General features: G+C 32.9%; 1 protein-coding gene across 1 annotated transcript; it reads right to left on the bottom strand.

The window, feature by feature from the left end:
* Nucleotides 1-4,978: 4,978 nt before the first annotated feature.
* Nucleotides 4,979-19,661, bottom strand: LOC128998482 (glutamate-rich protein 2). The gene is made up of 7 exons (XM_054424631.1): nucleotides 19,596-19,661; nucleotides 17,576-17,658; nucleotides 14,915-15,029; nucleotides 13,994-14,051; nucleotides 9,451-9,522; nucleotides 8,014-8,111; nucleotides 4,979-7,275 (listed from the first exon to the last, which is right to left on the bottom strand). Exons 3-7 carry the CDS (start codon nucleotides 15,026-15,028, stop codon nucleotides 7,018-7,020), a joined length of 600 nt encoding a protein of 199 aa, XP_054280606.1. The 5' UTR covers nucleotide 15,029; nucleotides 17,576-17,658; nucleotides 19,596-19,661; the 3' UTR covers nucleotides 4,979-7,017.
* Nucleotides 19,662-19,885: the final 224 nt, after the last annotated feature.

Raw genomic sequence — 19,885 nt, 5'->3', positions numbered from 1 at the left:
TCACAATCATCAACCAATGAATCACCTACTGTAGAACCCCTCATATCCGACCATGACAGGAAGCTCGGCATTATCACCCTAGACACGAAACCAGTAGAAGGTCGGACACTTAGGTCAGATATCCTGAGGAGTCGGTTATTCCGAGGTTGGGTATGAGAGGTTTTACTGTATTGCCAAGTGTATGCAGCAAACCCTTGTATTGGAAGATTTCCCTGAATATATACAACGTTTACGTTGTTTTCAACTAAATTTAATATAACACAAACATAAAATCGAGACTACAGTACAATCTTTTCATAAGCAGAATAGTAGTTGAAATGAATTTAATGGGAAGGTTTAATTAAATACTCATGAAAAGGGGATATGTTTTATTGGAAGTTTCGACAGAGTATCTGTACCAAAATACAAATTTAACGGGAATGACAAACTATTATAGACGAGGATCTAGGAACATAGCATCTGTGAGTCAGTCTTTCATAGAAATCACCCAATGGAGCATTTCTCGTTCCAAACAGCTTATAACTATCATAAGCTCTGTGCTAAATTGTTGTAAGCCCTCAGTTATACAAAATGAAGTGTAACAAAAGGTACAATTACAATCAAAACATCAGTAACACAAAAACCTGTAAACCAATAAATAGCATGATAGTACCTACTGTAAGATTACTTAAGAGTTAAGAATACATGAAGGTATTCAGTACCAATAGTTCTTTTTGTTTGTTTAAACCTGTATTAGCAAAAAAATTGTATTCAGTCAATCATTAAATTTGTCCAATGTAGTAGCTATTATAATACTGTACGGTTTTTCATCTAGAACGTGCACACCATATTGGAAAAGTAGTTGTTGAATTATAAAATTTAAATTACGTAAACAAAACTGAAAGTTGAAAGTTTTTTTCCTTAATAATATTGAATGGGACTTAAGATTATCGTGAAAATATTGCACAAACTTTGTCAATTAATTGTAGTTTGTTCTGTCATACTCAATTAATGAATGGGTTTTTATTTGACAAGAACACGGTTTTCCAGCACATGTTTTTGTTATAGGTACTATTACAATAAAGTTTTAGAATGTTCTAAACCCACAAATGTTTTGTACTTTTAATCTCAAACAGGCCTTACCTGAATATTATTAGGAGTTGCACTTTTTTTAACACTTATGTCAATTCCCACATAACGTATCCAAGAAAAATATATAGATAAATTTAATTTCATTCAGAGACTGTTGTATTTGCATTTAAAAAATGTATAGCTTCATTCAAAGGACTTATGAGTTAATTTATTTTGTTTAATAGTAATGAAAATGAACTGTACACATTGATTGAATAAAAAATTTATAACTTATAAGTTTGTATGTAATATATGTTAAATATTTTTCAAACCTAGTTTAAACTAAGAATAGTCAATAAGTCAATGAACGCCATTGTATTTTAGAACATACAAGTTGCATTCTTTCAACAGTTTCTGGTTATTTTTGTATTCAATTGCAATGTTGAAGTAAGAAATGAAAAATAAACTCTTTGAAGATTCTATAACGGAACATATAAAGTAAGCCTACAAATTTCAGAAAAAAATTGTTATTTATGAAAATAGACAGAATACTACTTTCCAACTAATCAAATGTATAAAAATACACCTTTTTACTAATTATCAAACACAAATAATAATCACTACTATCATCAATTGAATAGATGGTGGTTTATTCAACCTATTCCCAAATCAACAGTTTTAATTTAATGGTATAATTGTTATAACTTATACCATTCTTAGAATTCATCTTGGAGTTAATAAATAAAACATCAGCCATTTACAAAGCTCAATTTACAAGTACTCATATTTTAAACTGTACATGTCTAACAATACCTATCCACCTTTATAACCCTTGTTTGTTACAAGTGGTCTCACAAGATATTTTCTTAGTTTACTAAGTCCATATATTTATGCATTTTCAATATTTATTTACATCTGCTCTAAAAGAGGTTTTTCAGTTATAAAATTTTTATAATAGCACAGAAAATTGGACGTTAAAGTAGCCAAACCTTGTGCTCTGAGAAAAGTCGCCTAACCAGAAGTTGTTCCCTAGCTTCATTTCAATTTTTGTCGGTTAGGATTTTAAAAGAAGGTTTTTAAACAGTGTTAAAACTAATGATACAATTGACAAAATTTAAGAGTATAAAATTTATTAAAATTTTACGGAAAGTAAATAAAAGAAACGTCTTATAACACTTAAAACATATATTTACACTTATGTTACTCACAAGACCATTTTGCCATTTTGTAACAGGTGTGCGACATTTGATCTTTCCGGTTTGTTGATCCTCCACGAAGATATGTGGTTTTTGAAGCGGTTAACGAAGTTCACAGTCGTTACACAATCGTTACAATTGATTTTATAGATGCCCGAAGCGTCGAATTTGTTACAATCTTCTATTTTAGGATGCAGTATTTTACTCATGGCGTTCTGAGTCCTATAGGCTGTTGAAACGTATTTCATGAATCTGTTAGCAAGATTGTAACAGATTCTCAATTGTAACGATTGTGATAGTTTCTACATTGGACAGACTGTGAACTTCGTTAACCGCTTCAAAAACCACATATCTGCGTGGAGGAACAACAAACCGGAAAAATCAAATGTCGCTCAACACCTGTTACAAAATAGCCACTCAGTCTATGTATTTTAAAGAATTGTAGTAAGGATATGTAATGAATGCTTGGGAAGAATTGTATATTTATAAGGAAACATTTAAAAACAGAAATAAGCTGATTAATGAACAAGTAAATTTCTACTACAGTTGTACTTATAAAAAATGTATTGGCCGGTGCTTCCGGTAGCCAATAGGATATAATTAGGGACGCCATTCAAGATTCTTGTCATTCGCCTATTGGGTCTGATGATGATTGGAGTGTCCAATCGAAATCGATCACCACTTACCATCTTTTATGTATATTATCGTCTTGTGAGTAACAGTATAAGCGTAAATATATGTTTTGAGTGTTATAAGACGTTTCTTTTATTTACTTTCTGTAAATTTAATAACAAGTACAATGCTGATTAAGAAGTTATTTAAATTTTACTCAAGTAGACTCTCCTTCTTCATTTCAAGTACAAACCTTTGTCTGAACTAAGAAAAGTCAGATCCATCAGAAAATAATACATAAATTAAGTGGAAAAGTTTTTAAATCACTCATTTATGCGGTACTTCGTGTACTATACAATTTATGAGTAATCGGTAGTAAAATCTATACAAATCCAATCAGGGCTAATGGATGTGAATTGATTATTTGCGAGGGAATAGTCAACGTGCGTGAACTAAACACATATTTCCGTTTGAACCATCTGATCCAAACAAAAGGGTCTACTGTATTCACACTTTTTATCAATGAGCAATAGTTGTGAAGTTTCAGTCAAAATAATAGGTTTATGAATCTGTTACCTTCTTCACATTAAATTTGAACAATATTCATCCAAACAAAGTGCAAATCAAATACTTTTTTAAACAAAAAATTACTTAACAGTATACGTAATGAATATGTTAATTGAAAAATTCTTAAAGAAAGTTTTTCATCAAAATAACCTGTAAAGTGAATATACCAGTTTGAATTTTGCCAGTTTTACCTTAAAACGTTTGACACACCTCTAAACTGGGACCACAACTACCTGCTCAGTAAATGATTCTGAAGAATCAGCTGGCCTTATTTCGTAACAAAGCTAATGTAATATTCATTCTATAACTAACTTATCCTTCATTTACCTTATTTTTAAACTACATACCATAGTGTATAGGTATCGAGGTAATTATTTAGTGGTTTGTTGATCCTGTAGTGTTAAATATGTCATAAACAGTCAGGACGAAAATATCTAAAATGTAAAACATTCTTTCCCAAGAATTAAATCTTTAAGTGGATTTTTATCTTGATACATCCAAAAAGGTGACATATAGGTCATCTAAGGGGGTATGTAACCAGGTACCACATTTAAGTAAAGTAGGCCTACCTTACAATAAATTATTTTTTAAATTAGAATGTTTTTAAACAAATTAAAAGAGATCATATTAACTTGTATATATACAAAAGAAACAATACATTAGTTGAACAAATTTTTCTTAATATTAATCTGAATATAAATAGGTTGAAACCCTGTTGGCACATGTCTTTTGTGGGAAGACTATTCCACTTACTAGGCCATTTAACTGAAATTATGTCAGTCAGTGGTGTAATATGTGACGGGGCCCCCATTTTAGATCTTAGATGTAGGCCTAGATCAGAAGGAAAACTCATAAATTACAAAAAAACTTAGGATCATATTGATCACTCAATTGAAGGTTAAATTTACACCACTGATATCAGTTTATAGAAGCAGTTAACATTGAAAAAAAGTGCTATTCACACTAAGCATACATATTACAGACATATAAAAATAATATTTTAACTATTATAATACATCTCTACCAACTACAGTCACTTAAATTGTGTAAATTCAGTGCCACAGTACATCAGCTTTTAAAGCTTTCATTCACTTAATCAGTTGATATTACATATATGACATCTTTGAGTATGATTATGTGAAACATTAATAATTCTCTTTCATCACGTATTAATGTTAAAGTTATTTCATAAATATAGTTTTTTTTAAGAACATATGTAATAAAAATTGTCATATGACTTATACTAGCTGTATTATTTAACTTTTTAAAAATATAACTACTTATTAAACTATAAAATTAGTGTAATAAGAATTTACTCTCCATCAGCACAGCATGGAGCGTATTGATAATTTTTTTAGAATATTAAATTATGTTACTTTTAAGTTACATTTGATGAAACTATAACTAGTTTTGTTTTAATTAGAATGCGGTATTGTATTTTATAACTGAAATCTTGTATAATACCGTAGTTGTTTATGTATATTGTTGAAACTGTTTCATTCAAAAGATACTCTTTTTTCGATTAGTTAGGCCAAAATGTTTTGTTTCACAAACAATCACAAAACAATCATACTACAGTATGATTTCATCAAACTAACTTTTATCCATACATGGGAGGGTCCAGGGTGCATGGTATAGGGTCCAAAGTACTTTTGGGTGTTATTCCTGTATAAATTTGAACACAGGTGCGCTGATTGGAGAGTTGTAACTAATTGATGGTTCTAACCTCAAACAATTTACAACCTTTTTACCCAAACACCCTCTCATTTACCCTCATACACAAGGGTATAATACAATTAACCCTGTTTATTATTGTAATAAATACACTTATCTACATACAGAAAGACTATAATAATAATGTCTACATAGTACATAATAAAGGTACAAAATCAGACTATCAGACTTAGTTGGTCTTGCTCCCCTCTTTTCTCCCAAACTCGCTAGAGTGCTTCCGGTTGAATTTTAAAACAAAAAACAATACTTAAAAAAATAAACATAACTTATTAATATTATCTCCAAAGTATTAACCTGTGACAGTACAACATGATGCCTCAACAATTGGCTTGAGATTTTTTGATCAGAAACGGTGCTTAACAAGTCTTTCAATAAATTCTTGTGACATGGTCAAACATGATTTGAAACTTGTAAAAAAGTTATAAAAAATATTTTGCAAATAACATAAAAAGACCAGGAATTCTCTATTTTCCATTCATATTTTGGGAAGGTAGTTTAAACTATGCCCATGTTTAAAATAAAATTTAGTCCATCCACTGCACCTAACTATTGCCATGAACTCCAACAGGTTTAAAAACAAAATGTTTGTTTGGTATTACAACTGAAAATCGTGTGACAATTTTAAATCTTTCACACTCAAAGAAATATTTGGGTTGTTTTTGAAGCAAAATGTGATTAATTAGAATATAAAGGGGTGAATCAAAACTTTTAAAATTTGTTAAACATTTTACAAAGGTTTTTTTATAATTATTATTAGTTTTTTTGACTTCATATTTAGAAGTATATATCCTTTTGTACCTTATAAGACCGGTTAGTTTAAGGAACTCTTAACAGTAATTCAGAATAAACTCCTTACTTTCAATGGCAAATTCAAAATGCTTTAGAAGCTTAAACTGCTTTATAGCAGAATCTTAGTTTCTGACCTAGATAAGGTAAAGGGGTGTTGAATGAAACTGTCTTGGTACCAGCGAAATTCCTACAATCAATGAGCTTACAATATTTGTTTATTATAGATAAAAGTTAAAGAATTAATGTATTCTGGGTTTTAGGAGGAAAAATGTCTTTGTAGAGTTTTTTATACATCCAAATCTAATAAACTCTCCGGCTCCTATTAAATCTGAGCTATCTACTCTCTTCCAAACACTTGTGTTATTTTAGAAAATATTTATTACAGCCAAAATTAAACATTTGCCTCACAATGGAGCAAACTTTTCTGCACACTTCATATTAACCCACTGATTTTTTTTCTCGCTCAGTGTTATTTCTTAAATATATTTAATGTTTCAAAAAATAAGCTAACCTCAAGATTTAATCTAGTATTTAGCAAAGTTTATGGTGTCTCAATATTTTTTGGAACTATTAAAAACAAAAGTCAATATTTTTAATTTTAGTGAGATGATTATATGTTGGAATTTTCATACACATTAATCATATCTATTGTTAATTTACCATCATAAGGCTTTGAGTGGAGGATATTCTCCTCACATGAAGGGCATAATCCTTTTTTGTTTCGTAGATAGATGGACCTTTAAAGTGGATTCATTTGCTATAGGTGGGATTTTAACAGTGGACTTTGGGGCAGGAGTCCCATGTTCTTAACTAGACCAGCTTAACCCCATTAATATCTGTAACACAATTAAATTTGTATAGTATTAGTTGTTTTAAATTAATCAACGTGAGCAATAGTTGTGATTCACCCCATAATAAGAATTGGAAATTGCTGAGATAAAAATTATGCATGGTGTCGAGACTGTTTCGGCAAAACCTCAACAAACAAACTCAATTAGAGTGATTTATAATCTAGGCCTCTTGGAAGGCATTCCGTTCCCTCTGTGCAACAGCCTACTGTGCTCTTCTTCTACAACTTGCCGGATACGACCAGATGTCTGAGTCGAGCTGCTTGACTGACAGGTTCAGTAGGTGACTCTGAATCTGAGTAGTTGTTGTTTTGTGTTGTTGTTGCTAAAACGAAGGCATTGTCATCAGTAGGCGAGTGAGTGTGACTTTGGACATTATCCGCTTCCTCATCTTCTAGACTTGAATATGATGCTGTTGTCGCATCAGAATCTGTTGTTCTTTTCTCTTCTTCTTCCTCTTCTTCCTCCTCCCCTCCTTCCTGAAGCAACATTAATTTTTTAGTAACAAGATTTATTTTGACATTATTTATAGATAGTAAGAATGAGTGTATATTTTTGTATTCAATTAATTTTTTAAAGATATATTGTAACTACTTTTTACATTTGTTGGTCAACATATATCAATATTCTAATATAGGGTAAAATATGTGTAAACCCAATAAAAAAATACCTTCAAATGTTTGCAAATTTTTTAATGTTTAGTAAACAATAATTTACAATGACAATAAGAACAGACCACGACTTGTTGCCTACCTCAGCTGTTCTACTAAAATACAATGTTTCAGACTGCTCACTACCAGCATTGACTATTGGATACTAATGTAGACATCCCATCTATATGGACCAGCTGTCGCCAATTTTTTTATTATATAAGAACGTAGTTGTGTGAGCCAGTCACAGAATGTGCTAGTATCTAAAATTCTATTTTATACCTTATTTTTTGTTGCAGACCAGGTTAATGGGTCATAACACTTGCTATAGCTCAGTGAAAGTCATTCCCTAAGTTTGACTTGGTAAAAAGGTTTGTGTGTTCGGCAGAATTTAATTATTTAGATCAGCACAATCTGTAGGTGGCTCACATCAACTACGACGATTTCTGACAAAAAATCTGACTACAAATTTAACATGGGGATGGTACGTCTAGATGTATTAATAGTCAAAACTACCAGCTAATTAGCTAATTTGATTATTCAAAAAAAATATTATGTAATCTATACCTCATCATCTTCACTATCACTGTCCTCGGATTCGCTAGATTCTGGCTCAGAATCTGCGTTAGCTTGGTTTTCAACATCTGCCTCGGCCTCTGCAGAAGCTGAGAGAAAAAGAAAAAATTTAGTACCCAAACTAGAGTTGTAGAAATTGAGGTGCAAAAATACATCATACCAGGAAATATGACATTTTCCTTCTCTCGATACAATTCCTTTCCTTACCTACTTTGTACAGAAAATGTTTCTGTTTTTTAACTATAGAACGCAACCTAAGAAATTGAATTTTAAGAAATTTAATTTAAGAAATTTAATTTTCCTAAAATTAAGGAAAATTTTGTTATTATTGTTGCAAAATCATGGCTTAACCTATAGAACTGTATAGTTCTACGCGCTGTATAGCCTACGCTTATATGGAGCGAGCTGGTATAGTGGCAGAGTGTGAGGTTTTGGAGCCCGAGGTCCCAACAGGTTTAAATCGCGCCAATCACCAATGGATTTTATTAATGTAACAATGAAGCTTATGTAAACCAGGATCATACAGCTTATGTATGGAAAATACATTAAATGATTAAAACACTCAAGGAAATGCATTTAAAGAACCGGTCGACCTGTTAAATTTATGTACAATTAAAATGTATTGTCTCCATGTAGTGTGTATTGTATTTTACACTTTTATTTAAAATTCTTGACAAACTCCACATGAGGGATAGCAAAACATTTGTGACCTGAAGGTGCTCCTTTTTTAAAAGCACGAAACAGCTATAGTCGTTCATTGTACTACTATGGATTGTTTTGACCACAACCTGGTAATCTAAACCTATATTAGTTAATTCAGACGAACCAGAGGCCATTTTTTTCATAAAGTAACATGTATTCTTAGTTTAATGATACAGTGATAAAACTATACAGGGTGGCTGAAAAGTAACTTGCACCCCCGACCCTTAACTTTTCAACCATACTTGTTTTGAACTATAAATAACAATTAACATAAAGAAAATAGAAATTGGACCACTAATAACAAAATGATAGCTAAAAATGACTAACATTGGGTATTACAAGTCATTTTTAACTGCCATTTTGTTATTAGTGGTCCGATTTCTAGTTTCTTTATGTTAATTGTTTAGTTTAATCAATACCTGTAAAATGATACTAAACTCAACTATTCTTGCCATTTGAAATTTTTGAGCTATACCCTACCCCCACAACCCCTAAAGGCAAAGTCTTTTAAAATTTACCATCATTATTGTAGCACCTCATATCTATGAAGTTTGTCGCAAACCGATTTCAAATGTCTCAACAGTTTCAAAAGTTGAGGGGCAAGTTACTTTTCAGCCACCCTGTATACTAATTTACTATAATGTCAATTTTTCATTAGTTTGTTTCAACAAGTCCCAAAAAGCATGGTTATTATCATTACACAACATACTGCGAAACCTTTCTTACCTTGTATGATCTTTTCTAGAATGAGAGGATAAAACTCTTTAGCAGTTGCATGGTTGGGTTCATATTGAAGAACTGGAAAAGAATTTCCATTATAAAACATACGACTATACATATACACACATCACAAAAAACCTGCAGACTAAGCCTAGGAAAACAGGTTTATAATAAAAGAAAATATGTGCACATTCATCCAGACCTTATTTTAAATAACACTAGGTAATCTCAATGAGTACTTTTGTTTCTTCCACCAATACTCAAGTGTTATTTATTTGTTTTGGTCAAAAAATGCTACCGGAATACAGAAATAGGAAGCAATATCCTTAGGTTATATACAGCTACAAATTTACAAGGTGTACATCAAGATAAATTTGTGGAGCAATGAAATCGATTTTATGTCAAACAGACTAACTCCATAACTATTGTTGTCATCTTTGGCCGGTTTTACTGGATTGATTAAATCAAAAAGTTATACCAAACCATGAATATAGTATTTGATTTTTCCTATACCAACGTTGCTGCTCTTCTGCTATTATATCGAGTTATCAATGTATTGTTGTAAAACCAAACCATTAGTATTGTTTTTTATAATGGTTGATTTTGGAATAATAAGAATATTAGGTTTTAACTTGAATTAGTCCTGGACTATTGATTGGATTATGAATATCACTGCCGTGGTAAGCAAAAAGGCCGTATCAACATAAATGACGAATCTGAGAAAATGGATGTTTTGTCAAAGCCAGTCAGAGTCATGTTTTTTCGATTTCTAATTTAACCGGTTGACCGAATTCAATAATATTTTTTTTCAAACTACTTCTTTTTCAATGTAGGAGACTATGAATATATTTTTATTAATGCATAATGATACATTCATATTTTTTAATCCAGTTACCCTTTTTACTGTTAACGTTTTTTAGGCCAAAAAGCCGTATCTCAACTTACCTTTTTTTGACTTAGGAAAATGTCTTTTAAGAAACAAAATTATAACAATTCTACACGTATGTTAAATATAAAAATATTTATCAGTTATACCTTCGTTCCAAGTTCCATGTAAATAGTTTAATTCTAAGTACCTTTTTTAGGCGATTGACCCGGGTCAACAAAATAAAATGAGCTATTTTGGCCGGTTTTTAGTTAATGAAATAGATAAATATTTTTTAATCGTTACCAAATTTAACATACGTGTAGAATACATGTGGATATACCTTCTTTCCAAGTTTCATATATATAGTTTAATTCTAAGTACCTTTTATTTTGACCCGGGTCAACAAAATGAAATTAGCTTTTTACGGCAGTATTTTGTTAATAAAATAGGTAAATATTTTTTAATCGTTACCAAATTTAACATACATGTAAAATACATGTGCATATACCTTCGTTCCAAGTTTCATGTATATAGTTTAATTCTAAGTACTTTTTATTGGTGATTGACCTGGGTCAACAAAATGAAATAAGCTTTTTACGGCTGTTTTCTGTTAATAAAATAGGTAACTATTTTTTAATCGTTACCAAATGTTACATACGTGTAGAATACATGTAGATATCCCTTCTTTCCATGTTTCATGTATAAAGTATAATTCTAAGTACCTTTTATTGCTGATTGACCCGGGTCAACAAAATGAAATTAGCTTTTTATGGCAGTTTTTTGTTGATAAAATAGGTAAATATATTTTAATTGTTACCAAATTTAACATACGTGTAGAATACATGTGGATATATCTTCGTTCCAAGTTTCATGTCTATAGTTTAATTCTAAGTACTTTTTTTAGGCGATTGACCCGGGTCAACAAAATAAAATGAGCTATTTTGGCCGGTTTTTAGTTAATAAAATAGATAAATATTTTTTTATCGTTACCAAATTTTACATACCAGTAGAATACATGTGGATATACCTTTTTTTTTTTTTTTTAAAAAAAAGAGGTTGGCGGCCTCTTTTAACCTTGCATTTGCCCGTCCACATAGACTAAGCGCCCGTGCGTGGATCGTTAGCAGCAAAGCAAGGAGTGAGCCGGTACAGTACAAAGGTGAACTGTACTGATAAAATGTTATCGGCAGTGACCAGGATCCGAACCCACGACATCGCTGCCTTGGGCCCGAAGTCCGCGACGCTACCGACTGAGCCACCGACTCACTATAACCTTCCTATACCTACCTAATCACTATACCTTCGTTCTAAGTTTCATGTAAATTTCTACATTCAAAGTGGGTTTTTTCTAAATATATTGAATTTGTTGACCCGGGTCAACAAAATAGGGAGTCCCACTGAAAACAGCCTATTGTGATACTTTCCCTCCAAGTTGTTTTTTTGTAAAATTCATTTACCACCTAACAACAAGATATTCATGTGATGCATAGAGTATGTAAAACAGAAATTATAGGAAGGTTAACAAAATTTAATGTTTTGCTTTCCTATGCATTTTTATGGTAAAATTTTTAACCGTAAGTGGATTTGGGCGAGACTATACTAAGCCAAAAAACAGTAAGGCAGAAATACTATTCCAGAAAGCCGTAACTGTTTTTTGCTTACTGTTTTCTGGCCAAGTAAACCAACGTTACGGTGTTTTGACTTAGTATTTGCACATTTGTTGGTAGACAGGGGTGCCCAGAGGGGGGGTACTGTGGCGCGTTTGCGCCACAGGAATTTTTGGGGGGGACTTTTTTTAAGAGATTTTGGGGGGGATTTTTAATTTTTGCTAGCTGTCATAATGGCTGTATAATTTTGTACAAGCAGTCCGAAAAAGTGTTTCTCACTAAAAGTAGCTCACTATCAACACCATCAACATTTTGCCGTTCGTAACTAAGATTGCTTCTAAGAATGGTAAAGCACCTTGTCAGACAATCCTTAACATGCCAGTGTCGAATTTTACATGCTACATATGTTTTGTTGGTTCTTTAACTCCACCATAGTCAGGATTTAAAAAAGATCCCCTTCTGGAGGTGTCGTCAGAATACGTTACAAACATTTAACACAAAACACGAAACGATTACAGATAGGCCTATCAATTCACGCATGTACATTGTCGTCGGCAAGACTGGAAGTAAACTGAATCAGGTTCAGGTTATGATGGACCGATGACGTGGTCTCTGGATTGTCGTCTGCGTTTTCAACAGATGATATTGGACTATTGTAGTGACTGAGAAGAGTATTGAAAATATAATGGGTTTCATAATTAATTGAGTGTTTTCACTCAAAAATTTTGTGCTGTCCCCAATTTTATGTATTCATATATTTCAAACTCCTCAAAGTATTTAATAAATTTCCTTTCGTGCAGTACTGTAGAATTTCTAGACCATCATTTATATCCAGCATATAAATTGGTTATTATTGTCAATGGTTTTGAATGGAAAACTCAATTATGAATCCCATTATACTTTCAACATACTTTCCTCCGTCACTACAATTAGTCCAATATCAGCTTTTGATAACACAGACGACAATCCAGAGACCACGTCTTTCCGTCATAACCTGATTCAGTTTACTTCAGTTTAGTCCTGCTGACGGTAAAATACACGCGTGAATTGATAGGCCTATCTGTAATCGTTTCGTGTTTTGTGTACAAACGGATTATCTGACAAGATGCGTTCCTACCATTTTAGTCATTAAAGGCAATCCTGGGGCTATAAAAATGAATTATAAGATTACTTTGTCACAAAAACCTTTTGTTCTGGTGGCATGGTATTTTGCCCGGCGATTTTTGTAGAAGGCAGCCTGGATGTGGCGAGCAACAAGTCTGACTTATTTCGTGACTCTGCCTATAATTTTTAAACAATTAAGATACTTTATGCCAAAGTATTATTAATACACTTAAAGCTGTTTGATTTCTTAAGCCCTCTAAACATTAACGCCACCTAATATATTGTAGAGTTACAGTACTGGTTTGGAGTAGAGTAATTCACCGAGTATATTGTTGAACGTGTTGAAGACGTTGTCTATAGCAATACTGAGCACATGTTGGCTGACGATACAAATTCGGAATTTTGTAAATTGAAAAACTTCTAATTCAACGATTAGTTAGATATGTATTGTTAAATGACGTTTCCTATTAAACATTTAATTTTGATTCTCAATCAGCAAGTTTGTTTTTTGTACTGTACTTCGAGTTTACTAAATACTTTAAATACTCGTTTTATGAGGTAAAGGGAAAATTGTCAGATAAATTGGTGGGGGGAGGGTAGGTTTAAATAAACGACAACATAAATTGGGGAGGGGAACTACTCATTTGGCTTGGGGGGGGGGGATTGCGCCTCTGGGTTTAGGGGGGATGGGCACCTCTGTTGGTAGATACGGTAAATAACTAGTTTGATATCTCAAAAACGGCTTGAGATACGGTGTTTTCGCCTACATTTTTGGATTCCTCGACCTTCAAAACATAAAGATTTGCACTTACCTCAAAATGTGATATTTTTGTAGTTACTGCCTTTTAGCTTACGAGGGCAGATCAATGATATTATGATGTATACTTTTGACAAAGGTATGTTCTTAGTACACTACACTTACAGTATCCTAAATTAACCTTACAATACTGTATTGTTGAAGTCTACTTACTCATCTTGCAGTATTTTAGGGCAGAATCATAGTCCTTCAACATCACGGCAGATAGAAACTGAAACGTTCAATAGACATTCATTGAGTTGATTTTGAAAATAACTTTGAAGATAATTTTCTAGAGAAATATTATTCTATAAAATACGGTTGAATCTTAAGATTTTTGTACTCCCGCCACTGGTTAGCAGAACAATAAAATTTGTATAGTTTTTATCTGATTTATATTTCACACTATTATTATGTTGACAAAATATATATTTTTAGTTGGAGGTAAAGTCTCCTAACTAAAGACGCCAAACCATGTGTCAATGCATCATGTAACTAAATGTATTATGACTTTGAAATAAAAAGACTCTGCAATCATAATGGATTTGTTGTTTAAAAAATTATTGTGGAAATTGTTCTTCACGATTTGTAAGAAACAAAGTTTTCACAACATTTTAAGATCAGGAATCTGATCCCGTTCTTGGTGAGTAAGTACCAAAGGTACCTTAAGTTACTGATCGTGATCACAGAGAAGTAAAGGCACAGAGGAAACACTCAATGGTCCACTTAAGTTGTGTCTAGCACTAGTGCTGATGTCTAGGGTTATGTCCAACACCACCACCCTCGCCCTCATGTACTACAGCGCTCACGGTGGTGGAAGACCGTGTGCCCTGTGCGATAGGAATTGCACAGTGCTCGCTGCTTGGGCTCTTCCTTGCTCTTCACAAAAATATTTACAGCATACTAGAGATGAAATTGCACTGTCCTATAAGTGTTTTTCTTTTGTACCTTATAGAAACTGTCCACAATAATCACTTAAACAGCATGAACTGACTCCCAAAATTAACTTCAAACAAAGAATGAATTTTTATGAGTGAGTATCTTTTGCATTTTTTCTAAATATACAGCAGATTGATTCAATTCATTCACACGCACCTCAGCCAAGATCTCAGTAGGAGCAGATATACTCTCATCAGCATCTGTATAATCACTCAGGTCCTCGGCACTACTGGACAATGCCTTGTCTGGAACATTGCCGTTACATTCCATCCTGTAGGAATTAATAAACATTAACTAATTAATTAATTTATCATTTGAATTTATTATTTGTTTGGACACAGGATGAAAAAATCAGATATGCAATTTTTTGTGTGTTCCCCCTAGTGTAGGTGAGTTTACGCAGGCAATATCGTCTGCAACAGTGTGACAATTACCGAACCAATAATATGATAGATAAATAAGCACTGGTGCGCACCACAACAAATGTCATATCTCTGTTATTATTTATTAGATTTTCGATTTTCAATGTTGACAAGTCAAACCTTACAATTTCCAATAAGAAGTATTCTTGTGTTTTTTAATAAGATTCACGGTACGTTTTAAAGCAATTCCTGTTCAAAAGTTGAAATGGCCAACATTTTGAAATTTTAAACTGTTAAAATTTTGATATTTTTAGTTTTTTTTTTTGTTAGTGACATTAGTATTAAGATTCATGACAAATTTCAAAGTTCTAGGTATCAAGGTTTATTAAGGAAAAAACAATTTAGGCCTATGAAAAATACAGTACCCCTGCCGCAGCAAACCTGCCGACTAAGCAAATTTTCATTTGTCTGAATTGATTTTCAATTATATTTATAAATAACATTAGGTTTATCGAGTACCTAGGTTTGCTGCTACAAGGAAACTAATAAAGTGTGTTTTTTAGTAAAATATTAATAGCTTGTTATAAAATAAATAAATTTGCCAAGTTTGATCAAAATATAATGTCCATAAACAAACAATCTACAACATCTACCAAATAACGGTACAAAAACACTCTGATATACTAAATTATTTGGTTTTTAAGGTCTTCAAAAAGGTCTAGAGAAAAATTGGGAAATTTTGCGTTTTGAGGGTCAAAAATTAGAAAAACCCATTTCTATATCCCATAAACCCCCCCCCCCGTTAAACCCCGTTCCCATGGTCTGATCATGCTGTTTTGCGAACTCATTCAAGTGTATCCCTCCTTACACCTTTAAAGCTAATTTCATCAAAATCGGACAAAAATTTTCAAGTGATCGCAACTTAAGTTCACGGACGTATATACAGGGTGACCATTAAGTTTTAGGACGACTTTATAACTTTTAAACGACAAACGATATCACAACCACATTTGGTATACCGTTACTGGAAATTGTAAGCTACTTTTCTGTGTACATGGTGGTCGGATATAACCTTTGGGGAACGGCCCGTCGGGGGTCAGAAGAAAATCTTTAATTACAGCCTATGTTGAGTTGTACATCATTTTAAAGTTCTACTTCAACTGAAAACAATGCCGCAAACCGGACTTCAAAAGGTTGATCCAGTCAGAAAAATCGTGTTTCAAAGTTTAAAAAATGTTTAATACCATTATTACTGTAGCTAATAGAAGTTAAGGGTAATACTTACAGAAAGTCTTTTAAAGTAGGTGTTCAAAATGTCCACCATCGGTCGTCTGGAAATATGCTAACCGGTTATAAAAGGCGGCTACTGCATTTTGTACTTTAAAAGACTTTCTGTAAGTATTACCCTTAACTTCTATTAGCTACAGTAATAATGGTATTAAACATTTTTTAAACCTTGAAACGCGATTTCTTCCGACTGGATCAACCTTTTGAAGTCCGGTTTGCGGCATTGTTTTCAGTTGAAGTAGACCTTTAAAATGATGTACAACTCAACATAGGCTGTCATTAAAGATTTTCTTCTGACCCCCGACAGGCCGTTCCCCAAAGGTTATATCCGACCACCATGTACACAGAAAAGTAGCTTACAATTTCCAGTAACGGTATACCAAATGTGATTGTGATATCGTTTGTCGTTTAAAAGTTATAAAGTCGTCCTAAGACTTAATGGTCACCCTGTATATATACATATATAAAAATTTGAAGGAATCGTGTTTTTGGCCTCTGGGGACATCAAAATGAAAAAGTAAATCGGTCCCGGGCCTAGGTCTTACCGTGCCACCTTCGGTAATAGCTACTTCCCTATAGGGAAATTCGCTAAAATGACGGCTTATTTAATTGTGAATACCGGTAACCATTGACTTAGACAATTAAAATGTTAAATTTTGTATGAACGCAGAAATAATACCTTAAAAGTTGGTAGAGAGTTACGACACACCCTGTATGAAAATAATATATTTAAGCTCCCATTGCTATAGCTATGATTTACAGCTAAGGTTTATACAGCTAATTCTAAAATGTATTTGCGATGTTTTCAAAACCTATCCAAAAGGATTACCTATATATTAAGATATGATTAGGAAATTAATTTTAACACCAACATTTCATAAATTTTAAATATTTTAAAGCTTTCCATTAACCATATTTATTGATAATAATTCAAAATGAACAAATTTTTAAAAACTTGTAATTTTTATCAATAACTACACATTTTTTACACCTTTAGGAAATATGTTTGTAATTTGTAATAATCATGTTAGTTGGACCACAGAAAACATAGTAGTACCTATGTTTTCTGTGGTTGGACACTTTCAAAATATATTGCACACTATTTTGACATTTTATAACTTAGAAGAAACAAGGTACAAAAGTTATCCTAATTTAACCTCACTCATACCTTAATTAATGTTTGCTAGGGCACTTTGCTTTCTTTAAGAACCTGTGTATTTTTCATGCCATGATAACACTCTTGGTTATTATCTGTAACAAAGACAAATGTATTTAAAGAAAAATGTATCTTTCGTGGTGAAAATATGAAATGTTAGACCAGCAACAATTATAAATGTACTGTAGATCGGAGTTTGATCCATTTCCTATTGTAGTTATAGACGTTTTTGACCCTTATTTGGGATAAAAGTTAGTCTCAATAACCCTGAAACCTGAGCATGTAGGGAACAATCTGTTTCCTTTGATCTTTGTTTCTAAGACCATCGAAATAATGGTATAATTCAGTTATGGTGATTGTAGGTTAGGAACTAGCTAATTAGTGGTAGAGTGTGTTATTTCAATACGAGGTCCCATGTTCATCAAATCCCGCCAATCGCCAATGGATTTTATATTATTGATAGTAGTACCGCAACTCCTAGGTCTAGTATGAAGTAAAGTGAAAACCAATACCAGACTAGAGCAAAAAAAAAAAGAAAGTACCGGTATAATAGTTGATTGTCAAAATAACTCGATTTTAAGGTAGCAACATAACCGAAAATTGCAAACAGTCTCCAATCTCCTAAAAGGCCTCCTACACACCAGGCTACCTCGACAAAGCCTGGCTATGGACCACTCGACCACTGCACTCTCAGCTACTGTACTTCCACTTCACGACTTTGGTGGCGTGACCGAGACCGTGACTTTGGTGGCGGGACCACTACTTTGGTGGCGTGACCGTGACCGTGACTTTGGTGGCATGACCGTAACTTTGGTGGCGTGACCATGCCTTTGGTGGCATGACCGTAACTTTGGTGGCATAACCGTAACTTTGGTGGCGTGACCATGACTTTGGTGGCATGACCGTAACTTTGGTGGCATAGCCATGACTTTGGTGGCGTCATTAGAAACGTAGTTAGGCCATCGATGGTTGGGCCAGAGCTCTCTCGATCGCCGCTGTCACTGGCCCCGGCACCAGCAGTGGAACAGTGTATACCCATAGTCATAACATTACACACTTGCACTTGCGATGCATAATCAAACAGGAATAGTTTTAGTTCAATAATATTATAATTACTTACAGATTTAATATCAAGTTAATAATAACTTTGTACCCGAGGAATAGGTTACATACTCAATTCCAGATTTTGTTATTGCCTTTAATTCCATAACTTTTCAAAAAAGTATTTAAAAATGGGACATACGCAGTATTTTGTAAATCCTAGCTCTATATAGAAATAGCTCGATATCTGAGCTCTATATAGAAAATAAATTCATATATTTTTTCGTCATAGTCTTTGTCCTTGACAACCTTATCCTATTATTTATTGTGTGTTGAGAATGGAATTCTTTGTCGTATTTTAAATGCAGGGCCTTAAATGGCGACTCGTTGGTAACAAGCCTACTATTATTTATTTTATGTTTGGTACCAATCACTTTGACTCACCCCTCTGATCCACTGACGACTTGGTAAAATAATTAGAAGTAATCATTTAGTAGTTTTGTGTATTCACTAATTTTAACATCTGGACCATGTAGATGCTACATTTACAGCGATCTTATTTATTGTATACTGTACATCGAAATAAACATATTCGTAATTAAAGTGTATGCGAATTACCTCGAATAAGGTACTTACAAATATTTTAAAATTTGCCTTTAGAAACAAAATTTACATCTTCCTTTAATACCTAAGAACAGTTTATATAAAATACGTATACAGTGTGTGAATCGAGATAATTAGCCGGATAGGTACAAGTCTTTGTAAACCTAAGTGATTAATTTAAAATGGTTTTACCTTTGTTGATTCAATAATTTTCTATATGTTATTACGTTTCTGTTTGGAAATAAATAAGATCGGCATCAAACTCAACTGTTGCTTGTTCACAAAAAAAGCAATATTTAGATTTATGGTACAATAAGGGATGTATTATTTCCTCGAGTTGTGCAAATGTCATATACTAACCAAGCAGATCGGTGTATTATTATCTTACCTGTAATACTCGTATATTTTAGCCAAGTGCGACGTTTAGCTCAACGGGGGTTGCCACTGCTTCCACTGTAGAATCAATACTAAACAGAGGACTAGAGGAGCGAGGGATGGTTTTGTGTTATACCCCTCCAATTTCCCCGACGGGGAAAAATTCCCTGCGACGGCTAGAAATTACCCTTTTTGTCGAGCTAGAATGATTTGAATACTATTTTTAAACTTAATGTATGATTGGATTATTTTGGGATTGTGATTACTTACTTACTTAGTATTTTTGGATTATGACGGTGTTTT

This window comes from Macrosteles quadrilineatus, unplaced genomic scaffold, assembly GCF_028750875.1.
Source record: "Macrosteles quadrilineatus isolate MER2022 unplaced genomic scaffold, UCM_ALF_1.0 Scaffold_7__1_contigs__length_78375512, whole genome shotgun sequence".
NCBI classification, from domain to species: Eukaryota; Metazoa; Arthropoda; class Insecta; order Hemiptera; family Cicadellidae; genus Macrosteles; species Macrosteles quadrilineatus.
The sequence above is the reverse complement of the archived record's forward strand: the minus strand, read 5'-3'. Positions and strand labels throughout refer to the sequence as shown.